Genomic DNA, 20,781 nt, shown 5'->3' on the forward strand with positions numbered 1-20,781 from the left:
TTCAACTTTTGTTAAATAGGCTTGTAATATTTTTTATATATAAAAGGTAATATTATAAATGTTACAATTTAATACATTTCGGCCCTTTCAATCCTTACATAGGTACCCTTATCGCTATATTATTATATGTATAGGTAAATTACGTATATTAATGGCAGTTGTACTATTCTAGCAGTACTTCGCTAAGAACCTACAAAATCAATTATAACAATAACTTGAAAACAGGAATATCACTAACCATTATCATTCTCTGAAAGATCCCCCTAGTCCAATTTTTCTTTAGAATAATATACATAGAAGATTGGCCTACTTATATCAGAATAAAAGAGTTGTGACAGTACTGACAGTAGCTTCAGTTTATTGACTAGGCATCATTATCTATGTTATTATTCTAAATAAGATTTAGTACCTACTTAGTTATCACCAGAACTAACGGTTCGGAAGTTTGTTAGAAGCTTAACAATAAGATTAGAATTAGAAAAATATATTGGGAATTAAAATGCGTTAATTTTAGGTAATATATTGCTATAGGTATGCTGGAAGTCCATGATGATTTTAACCATTCAAAGTCATTAGTTGACAAAGATGACATAATATTAAGGAGAGTCCTATAAAGATCTTTAGATACGGTTCTATAGACAAACATAGGTCGTTGTTTCAAAAAGTTGGAAGACGATTGCTACGTTTAGACTATCACAAAGAAATTTCGCTTGCGATAACAAGAGCAAGAAAACGAAGACCTTTACCTAACTTTCTGTTGAATATTTATAAAATCCATGCTTAGAATTATTATATCCGTGACCTACCTAATTCATAGACAGTAAGTACCTAATCGAAAAAATAGCATTTATAAAAAATATGCTAGCTAAGACTTTGTTATTCGACACAAATTACATTATTTATCAAATTGCCATTGTTTACGTATTTCGTTTCACAAAATGATTTGTAATCATTCTTATACCTTAAATTAAAATTACTTACACTACGACTATCATGTACTCTTCAGGTAGATTACTTCACATAAAATGATGAGCGCATCATTCAATAATATAAAGTACGACGTATAAACGATAACATTATTTAAATGGCAATACTGAACTGTATTGTGAAACTATAAGGGTCACCACATACACCTGAATGTGTTAACTGTTTACCTATTTGCATGGTTATTGACATAAATACACATTATTCCGAAATTAAAAAAGATGAAAGACGGCCTTTACTGAAAAAAAATCAGATGTGTCTGTGGAGGCCACGCCACAGGCATAACTAGGTACGTCCCTAATTAGCGAACACCAACGAAATGTGCACAAACGCTATTTGCACACCAATTTTCTGCCCCACATCGTAGTGTCCGTAAGCCCCGAAGGTCTTTACGAAGTAATATATGTATAGGCAAGTCAATGACAACGTACCTATGACTATTGGACTCCATTGCTTGGCACTGGCAACAGATAAAGTCAGCAATAAAGTAACCCGCCCGATATTATGGAACAATGTCAACTATGTGCGCAGAGTATACCATACCCTCATTTTTTCTGTAAACCTCAAAGCTTCTTGGACTAATAAGTAAGTCCCTCAGAAAGCGCAATGTCAAGGGCCCTCGCTTCCTGAGGCGTTGTACCCTCAACTCGTCGCGATACTGCTGCTGCAACCTACAAATAGAAATATAATAATTATTGTCTACATTAAACTGTCTGTATCTACAAATCAAAACAAATTTAATAGGGAAAATTCTCTGTCCAATCCAAACATATCTTAGTAAGCCTGCTTCATGGCATAAACGTAGATGATTGTATTCGAATCTATTTGGTTCTCGTTCAGTGACAAGAAACAAGAAATGTAGTATCAACTTATACGACTTACCTTGATAGTACATCCCATAGGGCTCCTGAATGACGGCGGCATGCATAGCTTCAGGTTCCGCCATGTAGCTCTGATGATAGTCCTCGGGCATGGGCACTTGGTGCGGATAGTACATCTGGGCTTGTGGAGGTTCCATCTCCATCTCCGGCATGTTCTGCTGAGGCATTGCTTGAGGACTCTGAAAAAAAAACAAATTAATGCCAGGAAGTATTTCACAAGACCAGGTAGAGAAATCCACTGGATCATGCAGGTATTCAAATTAAGGATCAAATTGCGAATCGGGCCTGCGAGCCCTTCCTTATGGCCCACAGAAAGCAAACGATAAAGATTAAGATAAGACAAAGATAAAATTGGCAAAGAAGGCGAAAAAGCCAAAGGCCCACAGAAAAAAGGAAACTATAAAATCATAAAGTATACCTACGCGTATCGAGTACAATATTCAAATTCGAGTCCATAAAAAATTCTGAAAAATCTTTTGCGTAGAAAATAATAGTCGAGGACGATATGTCACAATCACGATGGACGAATAAAACAAGAAGACTTCAATATTCAGCGCCATCTATTGAATGGAAATTATTTTATTTTTAAGCTACGAACAAAATGAACTGCTGCGTTAGTTAATCTGGCAATAAGATAAATATTGGAGGAACGCCGTTTTGAATATTGTGTAGTCTTCTTGTTTCTATTCACCCATGGCTACGCCTGTGCACCGCGGGACCACTATTATAGTTCTAGTTAGGTACGCCTCGGCCGTGAAACATCAACTCCTCCTCCAACCTCAGCCAACATCAATAAAACGGCAATACTTACTTGATATTTGCACCTCTTGAACCGTCCGTAGAGTGACGAATAAGGCAGATTATAGTGGATCGCTGCTTGGTTTATTGACATTTGTCCCACTCTGAAAATAATGGGAAGGTTAAATAGGATAAAAATATATCAAGAAATATTATCCAGGAATGCTCCAAGTTCAAGTTTAAAGGGACCCACTGATTACCAATCCGCTTACGATATATGTTACGATATTGGTCTGTCAGTTGTTCGGAGCTGTCAACTTTTCGTTCTAACTGATCGATATCCTTAAGATCCAGTGGGCCCCTTAAGACAAACCTTTACGCACTCACATTCATTTTTAGGGTTCCGTAGCCAAATGGCAAAAAACGGAACCCTTATAGATTCGTCATGTCTGTCTGTCTGTCTGTCTGTCCGTCTGTCCGTCTGTCCGTCTGTCCGTCTGTCTGTCCGTCCGTATGTCACAGCCACTTTTCTCCGAAACTATAAGAACTTTACTGTTGAAACTTGGTAAGTAGATGTATTCTGTGAACCGCATTAAGATTTTCACACAAAAATAGAAAAAAAACAATAAATTTTTGGGGTTCCCCATACTTCGAACTGAAACTCAAAATTTTTTTTTTCATCAAACCCATACGTGTGGGGTATCTATGGATAGGTCTTCAAAAATGATATTGAGGTTTCTAATATCATTTTTTTCTAAACTGAATAGTTTGCGCGAGAGACACTTCCAAAGTGGTAAAATGTGTGTCCCCCCCCCTGTAACTTCTAAAATAAGAGAATGATAAAACTAAAAAAAATATATGATGTACATTACCATGTAAACTTCCACCGAAAATTGGTTTGAACGAGATCTAGTAAGTAGTTTTTTTTTATACGTCATAAATCGCCTAAATACGGAACCCTTCATGGGCGAGTCCGACTCGCACTTGGCCGCTTTTATTGTTATATTTTAACGTCACAAGGGGATTTACCTGACAGCTTCCAAGGCCTCCCCCATTGCGTCTTCTGACCAGGGCGTAGGGTTAGACCGTGACAGCTCGATTCCCTCTCGTTTGCATCGCCCGTACAGTGTGCCTACAAAATACCAAGCGACATGTGAATTAAATCCATATAATAATCAGATTTTATGTAAAGCCAGAGCGTTTTGGCCTCCAGTTGACACAGTCATCATCACAGTGTCATCAGTGTGTCTCTTGGCGTACACTGCGTATAGCGTCAGTTTCAAGGTTTATGACACGCCATCCCTTTGACTTTGACACTGATGATTTAATAGCGATCTATTAACCAATCCGTTTCTTCTGCTATATGCAGTGTTCAGCACCAATCAGTACCGTCTGTCTATCATCTTCCAAATAAAATTTTAATAAACCCACACAATAATCGCAAAGGATACCGAAGACTGCGAAAAGGAGAAGGAACAATCAGGAAGCGGAACATTGCAGCTAGGGCTCCTAAGAAGTAGTAACCTTCCTGAAGACGTAACCTGGATTAACCTGTCGAATCCCACGATATGACGTCACCATAAGCGTTCTGGCTCATATATGAGCCGTGGGAGCTGACAGATTAAGAGCCAACAGGAGCTGAGATTTAAATATTTTAGGTAAATATACCCGTCTCGCTAACGGAAGCGGCTCCTAAAACTAGTGCAATAAGGACAAGGCGAAAAATCTACGTAAAAATCTCAAATATCGAGGTTTCGTACTCGACTGTTTCCTCCTCCAAAACTTAACCAATCGTAACCAAATTTGGAAATCTAAATGATTATGAAATTATCTGTGTCGGACCGTTTTGCTTTTTCGGCTAATTGATATCAGTTTTGAATACCACGCCTCTCATTGCGGCATAGTCAATTAGGCCATTTTTGAAGGGCTCTAGCGCCTTAAAAAACAAAAATATCAAAAAAAGCAAAACGGTCCGACACAGATATTGACAATATTAATCTGTGTTAAAAAAATCATTGCTCTAGCTTCAAAACCCACGGAGGAAACAGTCGAGTACGTTTGTATGGAGAAATGACCACTCCTGTTGGCTCTTAACGCTAAGATGAGAGCGTTTATCTGTCTCACCTGTAGGTATGCCAAACTGCGAAGCCGCTCGCTGTACAGACGCCGCTCCGCAGCGGATGGACGCCAGCGCCCGCTCCAAGTCAGCCCGTCGCCACGCGGTGGGCGCCGCGTTGAACGGAGCCGCCAGCCGAATACCCTCGCGCCGGGCGATCTTGTAGAGAGTGCTGCTTGGGATGCCTGTCAATACCACAATCATTTTATTGGCGACAGCAGGCGTGGCTCACTCCGCGATTTCGTCGCTTTGCTACAGGTAGCTAAAAGTACATCCGTTCCACCCCAATTTTGGGGAAAGCCATAAGCCGCGCGTGGCGCTGTCGCCGCCTAGCGGCCATATCTGTGCTAATCGTAACAGACGCGTTTTGTTAGAGAGTGAGTCTTCTGTACCTAGTACCTACTATTATTTATTCTGTGGCGACAGCTAAAATTACGACACATACAGGATAACAGGGTGATTCAAGCATAATATTACCTTTACCCAATGTAGGAAAAGTTGACAGAATTCTGGATGATTCATAAAATTCTGCTTGAGTTTCAGCTACATTTCGCGCACCCAGACATAGGAATAGGGATGATGACACATGTTGAATTTTATAACAAAATCTAGTAAAATAGATAGCAAACGAGCAATTTATCACAATAATGTGGATATTAAAATAAAATATTGAAAAATTACAAAATTACAGGACCTGAAAATTTCAAAATTTAAGTTTTTTTTAACTTCCAAAAACGATAAAAGTAAGGGTACCATTCGATTCCTTACATTTCATCCAAAAAAATATTGTATAGCAACTATATACATAAACGCAATATTTCACCGACAAAAACGCAATTTTCTTGTTTTGTCCATATAGTCTGGCGTTAAATTAAACACAAGTCGTCTCCTTCACGATTTTCGTAGACATCTCTTCTAAATACCTAAAACTGGTATGGATGTGTTCCTCGTGGTCTCTAGAATGCGAATTGACCGGTTTTAGTTTATGGAGAGGGGGACGTGTCGATAAAAAGGGGGGGGAATGTGGGCGGCCGACCAGCATTGATATTTGTTCACATCTTGAGTCCTATGGGACCGATCGGTTCGTTTCAGGTGTCGTTTGAAAGAGTATTAAACGTGCTATTATTGCTTCATAATAACTGTAGTCATAACTGTAGTCGTTTAGAAAATATTTTAAAATATATGATTTTTTACCGTGCATGGATGGCATAAGTACTGACAAAACATGCGTCTAACTCAATAAATTATAACTTTACCGCAATTAATGTTATTACAAAATATACGAGAAATTTCATTAGCTTTCTAAAAACATAAGGTTTGTTGGTGTATGGTATTATATAACCATGTAATGATGAATTTTGTTCAGCATGGGTCACTACGCACCGTCACGTAAATGGCGGGCGACCGACCACAACTGTTCATTGTTTCTCGGGTTCTATTTTACTGATCAATTGGTGATGGATACCATTAGAAAGAATGTTAAATGTACAATAATTGGTTTCTAATAACCGTAGTCATAACTGTAGTCATTTACAAAATAATTGAAAATATATGATTTTTACCGTGCATGGACATAAGTACTGGTAAAACATGCTTCTAACTCAATAGATTATAACATTATCGCAATAAATATTTTCAAAATATACGGGAAATTTTATGAGCTATCCAAAAATATAAGTTTTATTGCTTTATAATGTTGTATAACTAAGTAATCATGAATTTTGTTCAGCATGGGTACTGTGCACCGTCACGTAAATGGAGCCCGGCCATCGTTGAGTTTTCATTATATTTCAGGTTCTATTTTTCTGATACATGGTGGATACCATTTGCAAGCATATTAAATTTTCTGTGAATACTCGATTGTTTGAAATCTGAGGCCCAAAATAACCATTTTAAAAATATTAAAGAAAATGTTTAATTTTTACCTTAGAGGTTTGCTTAGTGACTGAAATAATTTGAGAAAGAGATAATGTAGTAAATATAGCGTGAAATTTTTAGAGTAAAATCAGCAAACTATTTATTAAATTTCCAAAAATATTGTTTAGTTACCGTACAACTATAAACATATATGTAGGTATGCCAGGACCAATTTCGCCAAGCAAGCAAACACACGGCGCGGCGAGCGCCTGGTAGACCAGCAGCATTCTATATTATTGTTTGACAGTACATTTTATAATGTAGGTATCCAAAATGATAAAATATCGATATAAATGATGGTTTGTTTGTTTTGTTTTTTTATCACAGGAAACTTAAGTATAGTTTGACTCTTTTGACAAAAGCCCAGTTCTAGGTTCATAACATCGTTAAGTTCGTAGCTTTCATGATTGCAAAACCACTGCATATGAAGTACTTAATATCTGTGTTGTTATTTGACTTACGCGTCTACACGTAAAACGTTTTCAAACCGACTCCGTAGTTAATAATTTAAAATCACCTTTTTAGTGAGATCTGAGGCTTGTGGCGTTAAAGAGATATTTGTCGCCGCACGCTCCAGGATGCAAAATAAGTGACTACTATTTGAGTAGCAGCGTATGTCCACATAATAACTATCCGTGAAGTCCGGTTTTAAGTATAGTAATAGTAAGATAAGGTCAATATTGAGTAAACTATCTATATTATATTTATTTACTATTTTATTTTACGGTCTAATTTATAGTTTTTGCTTACCTATTGATTCATTGGCGTTTGGCATTGTAGTTTTAGCTTGTAAGTATGACTCTATTGACAGTTATAAGATGTACTACGGTATTTAAATAACGCTCGTCTGTAACTACATGATCTTAGATCTATAATAGCGACTCATAACTTCTCTGTTCGACTGTAAGTCATACAAGAGAGTTAAGTAGCGATTGCGATATAAAAAGCTATAAGTAGAAGGCTTTATCACACGTTTAGAACCTTAAGTGCAAATTGCAGATTATTACTCATATAGATGTTAAGGTTGTTCAATTCACTTTGAGCTATAAGCTATAATACTAGCAGCTTAACATGCAATATAGCGCCCAAAACAGCTACTGTAGATCTTAAATCTTTAGATGAACCTTTTAAACACTTTTATCTCACCAGAGCCTGTAAACTGTAAACTAAGACTATAGATGTAGCTATTCTAGAGCCAGGCTGTCTTTAGGTAAGAAAATAGGTGCTAAGTGTCGCCTAATTGTTTGTTGGGATTTATATGACGGTGCGCAGTGACCCATGCTGAACAAAATTCATTATTACTTGGTTATATAATATCTTACACCAATAAATCTTATGTTTTTGGAAAGATAATGAAATGTCTCGTATATTTTGTAAATACATTAATTGCGATAAAGTTATAATTTATTAAGTTAGAACCATGTTTTAGCAGTACTTATGTGCATGCACGGTAAAAAATCATGTTTTCAATTATTTTGAAAATGACTAAAGTTATGACTACAGTTATTGAAAACCAATTATAGTACGTTTAATATTCTTTCAAATGGTATCTATCACGAACTGATCAATAAAATAAAACCCGAGAAATAATGAAAAGTTGACACCGATCTCCTGCCATTTACGTGACGGCGCTTAGTGACCCATGTTGAACAAAATTCGTAATTACTTGGTTATATAATATCATACACCAATAAAACTTATATTTTTGGAAAGCTAATGAAATTTCACGTACATTTTGTAAGAATATTATTGGAGTAAAGTTATAATTTATTGAGTTAGACGCATATTTTATCAGTACTTATGCCATCCATGCACGGTAAAAAAATCAAATATTTTAAAATATTTTGTAAATTACTAAAGTTATGACTACGGCTATTAGAAACCATTTATTGTACGTTTAATAACCTTTCAAATGGTACCTATCAGCAATTGATCAATAAAATAGAACCCGAGAAATAATGAAAAGTTTACGTCGGTCGCCCGCCATTTACGTGACGGTGCGTAGTGACCCATGCTGAACAAAATTCGTTATTAATTGGTTATATAATATCATACGCCAATAAAACTTATGTTTTTGGTAAGCTAATGAAATGTCTCGTATATTTTGTAATAAAATAATTGCGGTATTGTTGTAATTTATTGAGTTAGGCGCATATTTAATCAGTACTTATGCCATCCATGCACGGTATAAAATCAAATATTTTAAAATATTTTGTAAACGACTACAGTTATGACTACGGTTATTATGAAACAATAATAGCACGTTTAATACTCTTTCAAACGACACCTCACACGAACCGATCGGTCCCATAGGACTCAAGATGTGAACAAATATCAATAATGGTCGGCCGCCATCTTTGCCCCCCTTTTTTTCGACCCGTCCCCCACTCCATAAACTAAAACCGGTCATTTCGTATTCTAGAGATCACGAGGAACACATCCATACCAGTTTTAGGTATTTAGAAGAGATATCGACGACTTTTCTCGAAACAGGCCGATTTCCACCTGTCTAATACTACAAGATGGCTCTGGCCGTTTTGTATAGGGCGTTTCGTGAGTGAAGTGCGACTGTCGGACTTTGACTACAATTTCTGACTTTTGTGTTACTTTAATGCAATGGGTCCCATATAGACATTTGATCCTAAAAACAAACCCGATCGATTGATGCCATAAAATTTTTTTTGTCATGTAGCCTATTGTACATGAGCCCTCACATCTGCTCACATTCCTCTGGTCAAAACTCTTGACTCGAATAGAAATGATAATCAAAACGAACTGACCGTAAGCCTTGCTGGCTTTGTTGGCAGAAATAGCCCCGGACCGCAGCGCGTGCAGGGCGCCGCGAAGATCCTCCTCGCTCCAGGACTTGGAGGCGCCCTCCTTCTTGGGCGTGTCGATGCCGAGCCGGTGCGCGCGCTGCCACAGCGTTGTTGACGGGATGCCGTATGTGGCCGATGCCTGGAAGCCGAGAGAAGGGGCATAACATTATTATTATTATTGGGGTGGTATCGGGCCTTTGAGTGTCACGTCGACCAAGTATTGATCTATTGTAACGGCCCTTTAAAGTTCATTACTAATGCCCGTTGCATCCAGAAAATTACAGATGCTTTGGGCCGTAACGTTCTGTACCTCATAGGGTTTCAATACATGCCGCCCTAAGTAGGTATAGGTAGGGGCATAACATAGGTATACAGACTGTACTACCTTGTGGTGTAGGTATATGGATAGTAGCCAGGTCACACCACTTTACCTTGTGGTGTATATGGATAATAGCCAGGTCACACCACTTGCGTATACCAGTTGGTGCCTCGCTGCATATTATGCGAGCTGTGTGCGGCGGCCTTATTATCAATGTCGATTAATTCCGAAAAAATATTGTTTTACATAGTAGGTATAGATGGCCAGACAGTGGAGGTCAATGTAATTAGACTCCATGGATTGCATGATGTGCTGGAATTATAAATACATAGGTTTTTCTAGAATTCCCGGAAGTTCCGAATACTCAATACCAACAAAATTTTGGGCCATCACACAATCATCTGAATTCAGAGCCAGATTTCTTAATTACTGACTCTTAATCTGTCAGTTTATTCTATCTGACAGATTCCATGATCATAATAGACTAAAGACTTCAAACCAAAAGAATGATTCTAAATCTAAATTCAGACTTATGACATTCTGTGATGGCCCTTACGACATTTACGACATCAAGTAACCACGTATGAACGGATCAAAAAGTTTTCATTCGAATTCAGCTCAGTGGCGTATACTGCCCTGCTTATCGCAAACGCAGTACTTTGCATGAGGGCGTATGTACCAGGGATGTTGCGGATGCAGATTTTTTGACATCCGCGGATGCGGATGCGGATGCGGATTTTTAAAGGCTCACATCCGCGGATGCGGATGCGGATGCGGATGTCAAGATTAGGTACTTAGAAAACGTCAAATATTACATTTTTAGTATTTTTTTATTAAAAAAACCAAACGTTTAGTATTTGAGCAAGAATATAGGTGCGTTATATTTAATAAACAGTAACTTCGTCAACTTTTCTGGATCTAGACGATTTCGTTATAGGTAATGACGAAATTACCTAGCACTTACGCCGCCGCTAAGACGTTCCTGTACCGACTTGTTCAACATCCGCATCCGCATAAGCTCCGCATCGATTTTATGCGGATGCGGATGCGGATGTTGAAAATAATGCGGATGTTCCGCGGTTGCGGATGCGGATGTTCGCAACATCCCTGGTATGTACCTTAGTAAGACTCATGTTGTGCGTCCGCAGGGCTTCCAGGGCCAGTTCCATGTCTTGCTGCGTCCAGTTTTTAGGGCTGCCGCGAGGCGGCTCCGGCTGGGTGCTGGAGTCACTCGTGTCTGACCCACTCAGGTGGTGTTGCTCTGTAAAAGAGTGCTCGATAACTATACTTGGTCAACCAGATCTTGACAGTAGAAAAAGGCGGAAAATTTGAAAAATGTAGGCGCGAAGGGATATTGTCCCATAGAAAATTTGAATTTCGCGCCTTTTTTTATTGACAAGATTTGGTTGACCAGCTATAGAAAGGAAGAATCGTAAGAAGAGGACGCAAAAAATGGCGTACAATAATTTTTATTTCTCTTAGAAATTTTCGAAGAAGGCAGATACTTTGAGATTTGACTCTACTGTTCGAAAAAATGTGTACTTCTATTCTTTCACTTATATTTCAGACTAATTTATTCTTGAAGTTACTACGAAACCATTTACGTTTTTTTTATAATAAAATAAGGATGTAGGTATAATATAAGTATATTATTAAAAGTTACCTCCTTCAGAGAGAGGCTCGTCTTTAACAGTAAGGAGAGGCATGAAATCCATGGAGTCGGCATCGTTCGCGCCGAGCAGCGTCTTGTGTCTATCGATGAGCATGGAACCCTGGAAATACACAAATATTCATTTAAAAGCAATGTAATGACAAATAAAAAAAAGCTTGGGCATTTTATTATTAGGCTTGTTGTGCTTGAGCTTTATCTTTTTTGCCACGGTAACATATACCGCGGTAGCTACATGGCCCGAGATTTAGTTTCGGGCTCAAACCATTACCATTATACCTAGGCGCTAGGGACCTTCGGGAAGATAATATCTTCGCGATATTATACTCTCAAGGTATTTCGGGTAGATATACTCCCTCTTGAGCGTAAAATAATTCAGATAGTAATCAAAATATAACCAAGCAAGGAAGGAAGGTTTTATCCTTTAGCAACTTAATCATTTAAAATATCAAGGTGCGTTCACCTGGTGGCGTAGCGCGTCATTCGCGAAAATCATTGACCATTTGTGGAAGGATCACTCGTGAGTGTTTCAGATTACGATGCGTGAATGGTTCACGGGTGACCATGACTGTGGATGTGAATTGTGGTGAATGGACAACGTGTCCTGGATTTTCTTGTTATCACAAGTCCCACAGGAGAGGAGGATAACCCAGGTAGCAAATTGACGTCAGCGACGCACAGGCGACGTCATTTATAGGTCATAATAAGGTCGGTCATTTATTCGTCGAGAATAGACGTTTTACTGACGTCCATTTGGGGTCACTATCAGGACGTACCTTTTTGTCACAAAATTGACGTTTTAATGACGTCTATTTAGGGTCACTATCAGGACGTACTATTTTAGTCACAAAGTTGACGTTTCACTGACGTCTATTAGGGGTCACTATCAGGACGTACCTTTTTGGTCACAAACAAGACGTTTCAGTGACGTCTATTTGGGGTCACTATCAGGACGTACCTTTTTGTTCACAAATACGACGTATCACTGACGTCTATTTGGGGTCACTATCAGGACGTACTATTTTAGTCACAAAGTTGACGTTTCACTTACGTGTATTTGGGGTCACTATCAGGACGTACCTTTTTGGTCACAAATACGACGTTTCACTGACGTCTATTTGGGGTCACTATCAGGACGTACCATTTTAGTCTAAAGTTGACGTTTCACTGACGTCTATTTGGGGTCACTGTCAGGATATACATTTTTGGTCACAAACATGACGTTTCAGTGACGTCTATTTGGAGTCACTATCAGGACGTACCTTTCACATAATTCATTTATAGATTATGGTTATTTTTGTTGGCAATTAACTCTAAAATATTTGTAAAATTATTTGGAATAACATGTTTGTAATATTTTGCATTAAAATTCACAATTTAGCAAATGTAAAATTTTGTTGTTATAGAAAATTTATTACCAAATAAGTCAAGAGATGGCGCTTTGTTCCCAACGCGTCTGTTCTACAACGCGGTGTTAAGATTTTTCCGGGCTTATATATAAGGTTCGAGGAACCATAGGTCGTCAATTCAAAAGCATTAGTGAGTGTTGTACAGTGTACAGTAGTGTAAATAGTAAATGAAGTGGTAGTTTTATACAGTGTTATTTTTGAACCTCGTACATGGTCCTTCGAACCGGATAGTTGGCTATTCGGTCCTAGGATTCGACAGCAGAGCGCGTTACTCCAATTTCTTGGCTGCCCTAATACGTACGGCCCAGTAACGTCCCTATGAATCCAGTATATGACGTCACTCCAACGTCAGTGGCTGCCCTAATATGTACGGCCCAGTAACGTCCCTATGAAGTCAGTATATGACGTCAGTATTACGTCTGTAAACTGACGTCTTGAGGCTGTGACAAATTGACGTCATCTGCTGGGACCCCCCGACGTCAAGAAATGACGTCTCTTACGTCGAGCAGTACCGTAAACGGACGTCATAATGACGTATAAATGCTACCTGGGAAGCGCGGGACAACGCTAGGAAGATGATGACGAGGAGCATGTGCTGTGACTAGGGTTGCCAGATGGTCGGGATTCGGCGGGATTCTCCCGATTTTTAGCATGTGTTCCCGATTCCCGACAAAGTGAAAATTGTCCCGAAAAACAGCATCACGTTATAAAACAATAATTTCAAGTTCTGAACTGTCGTCGAGCGAACCAGCGACCCGCGTCGAGCCCGTCAGCGCGCGCGCGGGGCGCGCGTGGCGAGATTGGGCAGAGCAGCTGACGTAGTGCCAAATAATGTAAAATATCGTTGTTTTTAATACAGTTAATTTAATTTGAATGATTCATTTTCCCGACTTAAGGCCCAAAATCCCGAAAAATTGATATTTTTTCCCGATAATAGCGCCTTTCGATCTGGCAACCCTAGCTGTGACATACCAGCGTGTCCGAGTGCGGCGCCGGCGCGAGGGTCTCGAGCGTGACGGCGGGCTCAGCAGGTTCCAGCTTGACGGCGACCGGCGTGGCGGCGGGGCCCGCCGGCGCCGGCGGCGCTAGCTCCTCCATACTTGCCGGACCCTGACAACCATTGTCACACTTTATACTATGTATCTAACTACTTGAATCTATCTAATACCTTTATCTATCTAATCTAATACCTTTAAACGAGCAATTCTTGTTTATTTATTTATATATATAATATCTGGGTGACATATAAAAACTCGAAAATGCGCGTTTTCCCAGAGATAAGACCTAGCTAGATCGATTTTTCGCCCCCAAAAACCCCCGTATAGCAAATTTCATCGAAATCGTTAGAGCCGTTTTCGAGATCCCCGAAATATATCTATCTATGTAATTCCTTTAAACAAGCAATTCTTGTTTATTTATTTATTTATTTATATATATATATATTTCGGGGATCTCGGAAACCGATTTCGATGAAATTTGGTATATATAGGGGTTTTCGGGGGCGAAAAATCGATCTAGCTAGGTCTTATCTCTGGGAAAACGCGCATTTCCGAGTTATTATATGTTTTCCGAGCGAAACTCGGTCACCCAGATATTATATATATAAATAAATAAATAAATAAACAAGAATTGCTCATTTTATTAATTAGATTGATATATATTTCGGGGATCTCGGAAACGGCTCTAACGATTTCGATGAAATTTGCTATATGGGGGTTATTGGGGGCGAAAAATCGATCTAGCTAGGTCTTATCTCTGGGAAAACGCGCATTCTCGAGTTTTTTTATGTTTTCCGAGCGAAGCTCGGTCACCCAGATATTGTTATTAAAGGCTATTCTTATCATCATCATATCAGCCTTCTGAAAGACGTCCTGCGGGATAAAGTTTTCTCTCATCCCGTGGTCTATGATGGCTATAATTATTTGTTATTACTTGTAATGCATCAATTGCGTCAGAAGAAGAAGGATTTTAATAATTTTCTCGACTTCTTGAGACGTTACCGTTAGTATAGCGGCTACAGCCAGGGCCACCACGGTGGAAATTCACCTAGAACTTAATTTTTCTCGCAATTTCTATTTTTTTTATTATAAAATTACTTGTTATTTGCAGAGATAAAATAAATTTATTATGTTAAAATAATTAAAAGAAGAAAATTGTTGACTACATTCTGAAATATATTAATTATTTAAATGAGAGTTGTATTAGCATTAGGTAGAGTACCTGTAAATGCCGTAATATATGCGCAGACGCATTGTCGTCTATATCGGCCTCGACCTTCACCGGATGGAGTTCCAATGAAGGTAGTATCTGAAAACCACACACAATTACTCAATTAGGTATCGCAATAGTATACAGGCTGTCCCATAACTGGCACTCACAGTGACGCCGGAAATAGGCCCCGAGCCGGAGGTGCCCAATAGGCACCGAATTAGCCCAACATCACCCCAATAAAAGTTGCTCGGTTTTCAACACAGATTTTTTGTAACGTATAACGGACATAGGTAATATCGTATGGTGTTCTGCAATACGGGGCCCACTTGCTGGGCACCAAATTTTTTAAAAGGAAACTTCCTTGTTTTAGAGTTTTTAGTGAGTGAAAACCTTGTTCACGGAACACACATGAGATCACTTCGGTTTTGCAAATTAGTTAAATGCGTTTTTCAATCAAGTCACGCAACAAAAAAACATTAATATTTAGTTTTAATTTTAAATAATTCTTTTCAACCTACAGGACTATCCATTTCCGTAATAAGATGACTTCCGGTGCCGTTTATTTTGATGGAGATCAATTCCCGGTCGGGTATAATGCAAAGGGTGGTTTCTACTAACCACAGACAAGACATCCTCTAGACTGAGCATAGTAACGCCACCTCTCTGCCACTTATACGGTAGTTTTACTCCATCTTCGAGTCAATCCCGTGCCGTGATTGGTCCGTGTCTTTGAACGGACCAATCACGGCACGGGATTCGCTCACCTCGTCCCCCCGCACCCGCGTATTTTTGGCAGCATCGGTTTCATGAAATAATTGCTCTAAACTCCGTCTAGAGGATTCCTAGTCTATGCTACTAACAGACTGAATTTTTACCCTTATCTAGAATTGACGCAATGGTTCGGTGTGGTGACTGTGGTGTGCGACGGAACAGGCAGAGCGGAGACGGTAATAGACATATTTTTAATTTGTTGTCGAGTTTTTTTGTCAGCTTCCGATAAAATTTGGTGGATAGATAGAGTTCCGAGTCAAAAAATAACATATTTCAGGATTCCGATGGCAAAAATGTTGTAATTCATTATGTAGATGTTGGAGTTAACAAACACCTAAAAACTACCCTCCTAAAACAAAAAGTTAAAGTATAATTGGATTATTTAGCAGGATACGCTCTTTTGCATGAGCTGGTGGCCTAGCGGTAAGAGCGTGCGACTTGCAATCCGGAAGTCGCGGGTTCGAACCCCGGCTCGTACCAATGAGTTTTTCGGAACTTATTATGTACGAAATATCATTTGATATTTACCAGTCGCTTTTCGGTGAAGGAAAACATCGTGAGGAAACCGGACTAATCCCAATACGGGCCTAGTTTACCCTCTGGGTTGGAAGGTCAGATGGTAGTCCCTTTCGTAAAAACTAGTGCCCACGCCAATTACTGGGATTAGTTGCCAAGCGGACCCCAGGCTCCTATGAGCCGTGGCAAAATGCCGGGAAAATGCGAGGAAGAAGAGAGACGCTCTTTTGCATGTACCGACCATCTCATGAGTACCTACCGAAAGATAATATTTAATTAATAAATGGTTACCTACGTATAAGATATTATGTTGAGGTTTTATGATGTGGGTAACATAAAGTTATCATAGTTAAGTAAGTACCTGATTTGTGAGATAGCCGTGTGCGTACTGCGAGTCGTCGTCTTCGGAGGTCGGTTCGTGCTTGACCTGCGGATAACCGCGGCCGGGCATTTCCTGCAATAAACAAAAATTTAATAGGTATTCTTCTTCTAAAACAGTCGTTATTTGATAAAGATCACAACAACAATATAATGCCAAAGAAATACATAATTTGCATTTTAAAGTGTAATCAAAATACAAAGAAAAGTAATTTAGACAAAGTACCTATTGTCGAGAGGTCGGGCCCTCGCGGGCGATACAGCGAAATGCTCCATTTTCCTTCTAAATGTCGCAGAAATCGAACAGTCGGCATAAGTACGTATACGTAGGCAATTAGACAAAAGGAAGCGAGCTTTATTGAATTTTTTCTCGATTGGTGCACAAATGAAGAGTGCGAAGTTAATTTCCCTCCCTTTCTGTCGCCCGCAAGGCCAGCGCTTTTTTAATTCTGTTTGTTTTTGCCGGGACGCTCGCAAACTTAAGTATAACTATATAGCTACCCACATATAACTCTCCGATAGTAACGTATTTTTTGACGCGCGTAAATTTCAAAACTATCGAAACACGTGACGGACGGCCACACAACTACCCACTCGCACCTGCGGACGCGGGAATAGTGAATGTAAAACTTGCGCGGTTAACCCTCTCCCCGCGTTACCGTGGACACCAAACACGTGCGCGAAAGTCTACCGTCTTTGCGAAGGACGAAGTAAAACACGGACGCGATAAACGTGGAAAAGGGCGCGAATAACGAACTTTACTTACCTAGAACACGGTCAGGATCCGCTGCCGCGCGGTGACCTTCGGGATGGGATGTCGCAAATGAAAGTGAATCCCGCACACACCCGGCCGGGCCCGCGTAGCTGCGTGGCGCATGTTTAGGACGCTGCAGGGCGGCGTTATTTTTTTCGTCGAAGAAATAAAAACAAAACGACTTCGCCCCGTCGTCCCCCCGCTTCGAGTTTCCAAGCGATCTTTTGAAATCTAAAGCTTTCAAGGCTACAAAACTACGCGTTTGGGAGAAAGTTTTTCGATTGTTTAGGAAGAGGTGTAAAGTAGAATTCGCGGAATAAATCGGGGAGGCAGGAGGTAGATGCACTATAGAGTTGTGTTGTAGATGTGCGGGGGAGCGCCCGACCAGTCGGCGCCCCGCGCGGCGCCTTCCTCGCTCCGATTGATTTTTATTACAAGAATTTTCGCTGGTGGTTTTTTTTTTGTTTTCCGCACACCGACACGGGCGCACACTAAGAGAATCGTATAATTCGTTTGTACGAACTTACTAATGCTATTGATTTTTATAACGAAGCCGGGCGGCCGACGACGATCTGTCTTTAGCTTGTAATGGTTACACGCGATTGTTTGATTTTAAAACGGTAAAATAAACATTACTTAATTCATTTTAAGTTTTGGATATTTCACGGATTTTAAGGGGATTAAAGTGCGACATAAATGTAGGTAGGGTAGGTAAATGTAAAACTACCCTCCAACAATTTCTTTAAAATCCATCGACAGTTAAATTTTTATCACTCAAATGATCGTAGAGTGCATAGATAGCTAATTAAGTTAAAATAACCTTGTATTTAAGCCGGTTTGATTAGATAATACTTGCACAGATATTTAATTTGTACAACATCTTTATAGCTAGATTTTTTTATAAATATTGAAAATCTTGAAGTGGTTGCAAAATCGCAGGTAAGTAAGTAGGTACACAAACTAATAACTATTTACATATTAGGTGCTTAACACGAATTAATCTACTTGTAACTACTAACTAATACTAAGTCTAAACAAGACGCAGCTCGCCTACTAACCGTTATCATAGCCTATGGATGCTTCCAACTCTGAGGATATACAAGTACATATCACATTCGCATTGCTGACTCTTTAAAATCCTGTAGGTTACCTACCTCCCTCCTTTTTAGGATCCTGTACCAATGGTGACAATGGTGACAATCGGAACCCTAACTTACACTGTTTGAGTCTGTACGTCCGTCTGTCTGTCAGCTGGTTCTATCTCAAGAACCGTTAAAGGTAGACGGTTGAAATTTGCTCAGTGCGTTTATTATTGGCGCTAAAAATTAAGAGCATAATATAGTGAACGGTCGCTACTCCGTACAAATGTTGTTCCCATTTTCCTCTCTGGATATTGACATTATGAAAAATATTCTTACACAATTAGATGGTAGGTATATTAACCATTACATTAACCATAGCTACGCCCCTACGTTTGACTTTTTTCAATTTTTTTATTATTAGATATAAAAGTAAAATTTTGAAATGCTAATTAACTCTGATATTAATAAGTACTTACTACCTACTTAATTAAAAATCGAAATAAATCACACCATTGGGCATAGCTGTATTTAATTTACTTCAAATTGTTTAAAAATATTTAGCATTATGTCGATATCCAGAGCAGGGATGTTGCGGATGCAGATTTTTTGACATCCGCGGATGTGGATGCGGATGCGGATATTTAAAGGCTCACATCCGCGGATGCGGATGCGTATGCGGATGCGGATGTCAAGATTAGGTACTTAGAAAACGTCAAATATATATTTTTATTTAAAAAAACGAAACGTTTAGTATTTAAGCAAGAGATATTAGGTGCGTTATATTTAATAAACAGTAACTTGGCCGACTTTTCTGGATCTAGACGATTTCGTTATAGATAATGACGAAATTACCTAGCACTTACGCCGCCGCTAAGACGTTCCTGTACCGACTTGTTCGACATCCGCATCCGCATAAGCTCCGCATCGATTTTATGCGGATGCGGATGTTGAAAATAATGCGGATGTTCCGCGGTTGCGGATGCGGATGTTCGCAACATCCCTGATCCAGAGAGGAAAATGGGGACAAGTTTGTATCGATAGACGTTTTCGTATTAAGACGAAAGTGGAAGACCGCTTCTCCATATAAAAGTAATTCCCATTTTCCTCTCTGGTTATTGACATTATAGAAAATATTTAGACGCAATCATTAACCACAACTATGGCCCTACGTTTTATTTTTTTACATTTTTTATAACAAACGTCCGCAATTAGCCACTGTTCGGGATTATCCCACTCTCCTCTACTTCTCGTTTCTGAAATCGCGTCCTTTAATTGGGTCCGTAATAGTGTGCCTAAGGGTGGTATGTATTACAATACAACTGTCCAATATTTGATCAAATGTGCATTATGTGCATTGCGTCTCACCGTCTCCATAAGCAAAATATAAAACCGGGTTATTCCCACTAGTTACCACCAAGTTGTTACCAGTGGTAGCTAGGTACTGGGAATTATATTCCCAGTTTTAGAGTTAGTAAATACAAATAAAAACACTATAAATAGTATAATATAAACATACAGTGATTTTGAATTACCTAATAAAATCACTTGAAAAATAATCTAAATGGATTATTAAATTTATCCTTACATATATTTTAGTTTATGTACTAGTACCGGTTAAACTGTTTCAATAAGTTACATGATATTGGATTACCATGCAAACTTCCACCGAAAATTGGAAAAAAATATATGATGTACATTAGTACATCATGTATTTTTTTTAGTTTTATCATTCTCTTATTTTAGAAGTTACAGGGGGGGGGGGGGGACACATTTTACCGCTTTGGAAGTGTCTCTCGCGCAAACTATTCAGTTTAGAAAAAAATGATATTAGAAACCTCAATATCATTTTTGAAGACCTTTCCATAGATACCCCACACGTTGCGTCCAAAGTTAAAACGGCCGTTTTTGTTTTGAGTTTATAGATTGACGAATCCAGCGAGATAGAAACTAGTTTGATGTATTCAAAAGGTACTTTAATGCAAGATACAGTACGTAGCGGCCCCCTTTTTAGGGTTCCATAGCCAAATGGCAAAAAAACGGAACCCTTATGGATGCTTCATGTCTGTCTGTCCGTCTGTCTGTCTGTCTGTCTGTCTGTCTGTCTGTCCTGTCTGTCCATCCGTATGTCACAGCCACTTTTTTCCGAAACTATAGGAACTATACTGTTGAAACTTGGTAAGTAGATGTATTCTATGAACCGCATTAATATTTTCACAC

The 20,781-nt window shown here is 39.1% G+C and overlaps 1 protein-coding gene across 2 annotated transcripts; it reads right to left on the reverse strand.

The window, feature by feature from the left end:
• Positions 1-1,526: 1,526 nt before the first annotated feature.
• LOC134652088 (uncharacterized) lies at positions 1,527-18,065 on the reverse strand. Of its 2 annotated transcripts, none has more exons than XM_063507252.1 (12): positions 17,495-18,065; positions 16,712-16,804; positions 15,073-15,159; positions 13,825-13,962; positions 11,438-11,546; positions 10,893-11,035; positions 9,417-9,594; positions 4,728-4,904; positions 3,633-3,735; positions 2,677-2,767; positions 1,867-2,044; positions 1,527-1,655 (listed from the first exon to the last, which is right to left on the reverse strand). In XM_063507252.1, the coding sequence occupies exons 2-12, from the start codon at positions 16,799-16,801 to the stop codon at positions 1,627-1,629; spliced, it is 1,323 nt and encodes a 440-aa protein (XP_063363322.1). In that variant the 5' UTR covers positions 16,802-16,804; positions 17,495-18,065; the 3' UTR covers positions 1,527-1,626. The 2 variants fall into 2 exon arrangements, with proteins under 2 accessions (XP_063363322.1, XP_063363321.1); XM_063507251.1 differs by having other exon boundaries at positions 16,955-18,065.
• Positions 18,066-20,781: the final 2,716 nt, after the last annotated feature.

This window comes from Cydia amplana, chromosome 11 (genome assembly GCF_948474715.1).
Source record: "Cydia amplana chromosome 11, ilCydAmpl1.1, whole genome shotgun sequence".
NCBI lineage: Eukaryota > Metazoa > Arthropoda > Insecta > Lepidoptera > Tortricidae > Cydia > Cydia amplana.

Excerpts from the sequence above, each read along its gene's own strand:
- LOC134652088 (XM_063507252.1), bottom strand. The coding sequence starts at position 16,801 with ATGCCCGGCCGCGGTTATCCGCAGGTCAAGCACGAACCGACCTCCGAA. Across the intron at positions 15,160-16,711 it reads ACGGCTATCTCACAAATCAG|ATACTACCTTCATTGGAACT; the intron begins GTACTTACTTAA and ends TGTGGTTTTCAG. Across the intron at positions 4,905-9,416 it reads CAAAGCCAGCAAGGCTTACG|GCATCCCAAGCAGCACTCTC; the intron begins GTCAGTTCGTTT and ends TGGTATTGACAG.